At 47.1% G+C, this 4,174-nt stretch overlaps 1 protein-coding gene across 1 annotated transcript in view; it reads left to right on the top strand.

Annotated features, from left to right (window-relative positions):
* Nucleotides 1-1,012, top strand: part of GPR75 (G protein-coupled receptor 75) — a 2,536-nt gene extending 1,524 nt beyond the window's left edge. The window contains exon 2 of the mRNA XM_040351634.1: nucleotides 1-1,012. This exon is cut by the window's left edge and continues 901 nt beyond it. Within this exon, the coding sequence (XP_040207568.1) occupies nucleotides 1-860 (860 nt within the window). The 3' untranslated portion in view covers nucleotides 861-1,012.
* Nucleotides 1,013-4,174: the final 3,162 nt, after the last annotated feature.

Below are 4,174 nucleotides of genomic sequence, written 5' to 3'. Positions count from 1 at the left end.
TCATTGGGCCGCCTGGCGTGGATGGTGTACAATGTACTGTCCCTGCTTTGTACAGGAACCAGAATTATAACAAACTTCAGCATATCCAGACGCACGCCTACACCAAAAAACTCAGCCAAATGCCCGTCCCGGCAAGCAGACTGCAGCTGGTGTCCGCCGTCAACCTATCCACGGCAAAGGATTCCAAAGCGGTGGTGACTTGCGTGGTCATCGTCCTCTCCGTGCTCATCTGTTGCCTTCCGTTGGGCATCTCTTTGGTCCAAGACGTGTTGACCAACAGCAGCAGCTTCGTCCTCTACCAGTTTGAACTTTGCGGGTTCACTCTGATCTTTTTAAAGTCGGGCTTGAACCCCTTCATCTACTCCCGTAACAGCGCCGGGCTGAGGCGGAGGGTGCTGTGGTGCATCCAGTACGTGGCGCTGGGATTTTTATGCTGCAAACAAAAAACCAGACTGCGCGCCATGGGAAAGGGCAGCCTGGAGGCCAACCGCAACAAGTCCTCCCACCACGAAACCAACTCGGCGTACATGTTGTCGCCAAAGCCGCAGAAAAAGTTTGTGGACCAAGCCTGCGGCCCGAGTCATTCTAAAGACAGCGTGCTGAGCCCGAAAGGATCCGGGGGGCATCAGCATTACGCCCAGAGCAGCTCCACCCCAATTAATACCCGTATAGAGCCCTACTATAGTATCTATAATAGCAGCCCCTCCCAAGAGATAAGCACCCCCAATAGCCTGCAGCCAGTAAACTCCACCTTCGGTTTTGCCAAATCGTATATTGCCATGCATTACCACACCACTAATGATTTAATGCAAGAGTGTGAGACCACCTCTGCCAAGCAAATACCCGTGCCATCTGTCTGACCATGAGACTGTAATATGCATCTTGTAACATGTGTTATTGCCATACAGCTATAGGTTTACACTTTACTATTTCACAAGTATTAGGACTCACTTAATGGAAAAAAAAATATTTTTCATATAACTTTATTAAACAATGTAACAGTTCACATTAATCAGAGTGGGCTTTTCTATGTCTCATTAAAGAATCGATCGATAGCAATCTTTCTCAACCGGGGTCCTTGTGTGGGGGGGAATCAATTCATCTCCTGCCTGGTGGTGCCCGGATATTTCTGATATTATTGCCACTTGGCAGCACCGGGGGTGAGGGACCCGTGGAGCTTTTCCGATTCTCAGGTAAGAAACTAGTGACATCGATCATCATGTTAGCTGTCTGTTAATGGAGTGTTTTTATCACTGACCACCAATGTAAGGACCATTCTTCCCACTGACCACCAATGTAAGGACCATTCTTCCCACTGACCACCAATGTAAGGACCATTCTTCCCACTGACCACCAATGTAAGGACCATTCTTCCCACTGACCACCAATGTAAGGATCATTCTTCCCACTGACCACCAATGTAAGGATCATTTAAACCACGTTCAACTAATGTAAAGGGCATTCTTACCTATGACTGCCAACATAAGGAGCATTTTTCCAACTGACCACTAATATAAGGAACTATTCTTCCCACTGACCACCAATGTAAGAACCATTCTTCCCACTGACCACCAATGTAAGGGGTATTCTTCCCACTGACCACCAATGTAAGGGGTATTCTTCCCACTGACCACCAATGTAAGGGCCATTATTGCCTTTGACTGCCAACATAAGGAGCATTCTTCCCACTGACCATCAATATAAGGACTATTCTGCCCACTGACCACCAATGTAAGGATCACTCTTCCCAATGACCACCAATGTAAGGATCACTCTTCCCACTGACCACCAATGTAAGGACCATTCTGTCCATCACCGCCATTGTAAGGATCACTCTTTCCACTGACCACCAATGTAAGGGGTATTCTTCCCACTGACCACCAATGTAAGGGCCATTATTGCCTTTGACTGCCAACATAAGGAGCATTCTTCCCACTGACCACCAATGTAAGGACCATTCTTCCCACTGACCACTAATGTAAGGACCATTCTTCCCACTGACCACCAATGTAAGGACCATTCTTCCCACTGACCACTAATGTAAGGACCATTCTTCCCACTGACCACCAATGTAAGGGCCATTATTGCCTTTGACTGCCAACATAAGGAGCATTCTTCCCACTGACCACCAATGTAAGGACCATTCTTCCCACTGACCACTAATGTAAGGATCACTCTTCCCACTGACCACCAATGTAAGGATCACTCTTCCCACTGACCACCAATGTAAGGATCATTCTTCCCACTGATCACCAATGTAAGGATCATTCTTCTCACTGACCACCAATGTAAGGATCATTCTTCCCACTGATCCCCAATGTAAGGATCATTTAAACCACGTTCAACTAATGTAAAGGGCATTCTTACCTATGACTGCCAACATAAGGAGCATTTTTCCAACTGACCACTAATATAAGGAACTATTCTTCCCACTGACCACCAATGTAAGGACCATTCTTCCCACTGACCACCAATGTAAGGATCACTCTTCCCACTGACCACCAATGTAAGGATCGTTCTTCCCACTGACCAACAATGTAAGGACCGTTCTTCCCACTGACCACCAATGTAAGGATCATTCTTCCCACTGATCACCAATGTAAGGATCACACTTCCCACTGACCACCAATGTAATGATAATTCTTCTCACTGACCACCAATGTAATGGTAATTCTTCTCACTGACCACCAATGTAATGATAATTCTTCTCACTGACCACCAATGTAAGGATCACACTTCCCACTGACCACCAATGTAATGATAATTCTTCTCACTGACCACCAATGTAATGATAATTCTTCTCACTGACCACCAATGTAAGGATCATTCTTCCCACTGACCACAAATGTAAACCCATTATTACCTTTGACTGCCAACATAAGGAGCATTTTTTCCCACTGACCACCAATGTAAGGAGCATTCTTCTCACTGACCACCAATGTCAGAGGGCGTTCTTGTCACTGGCTACAAGTGTAAGGGGGTCCCTCTCCCTGAAGATGTTATTTTAATTCTAGGGGTTCCCTGAAAATTATTCTAGGGGTTCCCCCAAAGGTTGGGAACGTCTGTTCTGTAGAATGGTGGAAGCCATGTGTGTGACATTTCCTATTCTTGTGCATTATCAGGTCTCTATCTCCAGCATTGCACAGAGAGGCGGCATTCTATATAGAAAACATGGCGGTGACCACGTTGTATTGCTGAGCTGCAGGCTAATTCAGGTCACCGGGATGGCGGTGCTGACTGTCAGGGCTGTGTAAATCTCTGGACTGGATGGACAGAAATACAAATCCTTTTGCCGCTCCAGATATGTATTTCTGCCGTATATATCGCTGTTTGCTTGGAGTTCTGCTTCAAGGCCCAGATTCTCAAAAGAGATACGACGGCGCATCTCCAGATACGCCGTCGTATCTCTACGTAGCGCCGTCGTATCTATGCGACTGATTCTTAGAATCAGTTACGCAGAGATATCCATTAGATCCGACAGGCGTAAGTCTCTTACGCCGTCGGATCTTAACTGCAATTTTTTCCCCCCGCTAGGTGGCGCTTCCGTCGATTTCCCCGTCGAGTATGCAAATCAGCAAGATACGCAAATTCCCGAACGTACGCGCGGTCAACGCAGTAAAGTTACGACGTTTACGTTAGGCTTTTCCCGGCGTAAAGTTGCCCCTGGGTCTATGAGGCGCAGCCAATGTTAAGTATGGCCGTCGTTCCCGCGTCGAAAATTTATAAATTTACGTTGTTTGCGTAAGTCGTCCGTGAATGGGGCTGGACGTCATTTACGTTCACGTCGAAACCAATGACGTCCTTGCGACGTCATTTGGAGCAATGCACCCTGGGATATTTTAGGGACGGCGCATGCGCAGTTCGTTCGGCGCGGGGGCGCGCTTCATTTAAATGAAACACGCCCCCTACCCGCCGAATTTGAATTCCGCCGGGTGATTTACGCTACGCCGCCGCAACTTTACAGGCAAGTGCTTTGTGAATAAAGCACTTGCCTGAAAAACTTGCGGCGGCGTAACGTAAATGAGATATGTTACGCCCGCACAGAGATACGCCGATCTCTGTGGATCTGCCCCTAAATTTACAAATTGAGTTCTGTGCCAACATAGGGTTAAAGTTACCCTGCCACACAAATGTTCCTGGTTAAAAAAAAAGACTTTCTGCGAAGGAAGAGGGC

This window comes from Rana temporaria, chromosome 4, assembly GCF_905171775.1.
Source record: "Rana temporaria chromosome 4, aRanTem1.1, whole genome shotgun sequence".
Lineage (NCBI taxonomy): Eukaryota > Metazoa > Chordata > Amphibia > Anura > Ranidae > Rana > Rana temporaria.
The sequence above is the reverse complement of the archived record's forward strand: the minus strand, read 5'-3'. Positions and strand labels throughout refer to the sequence as shown.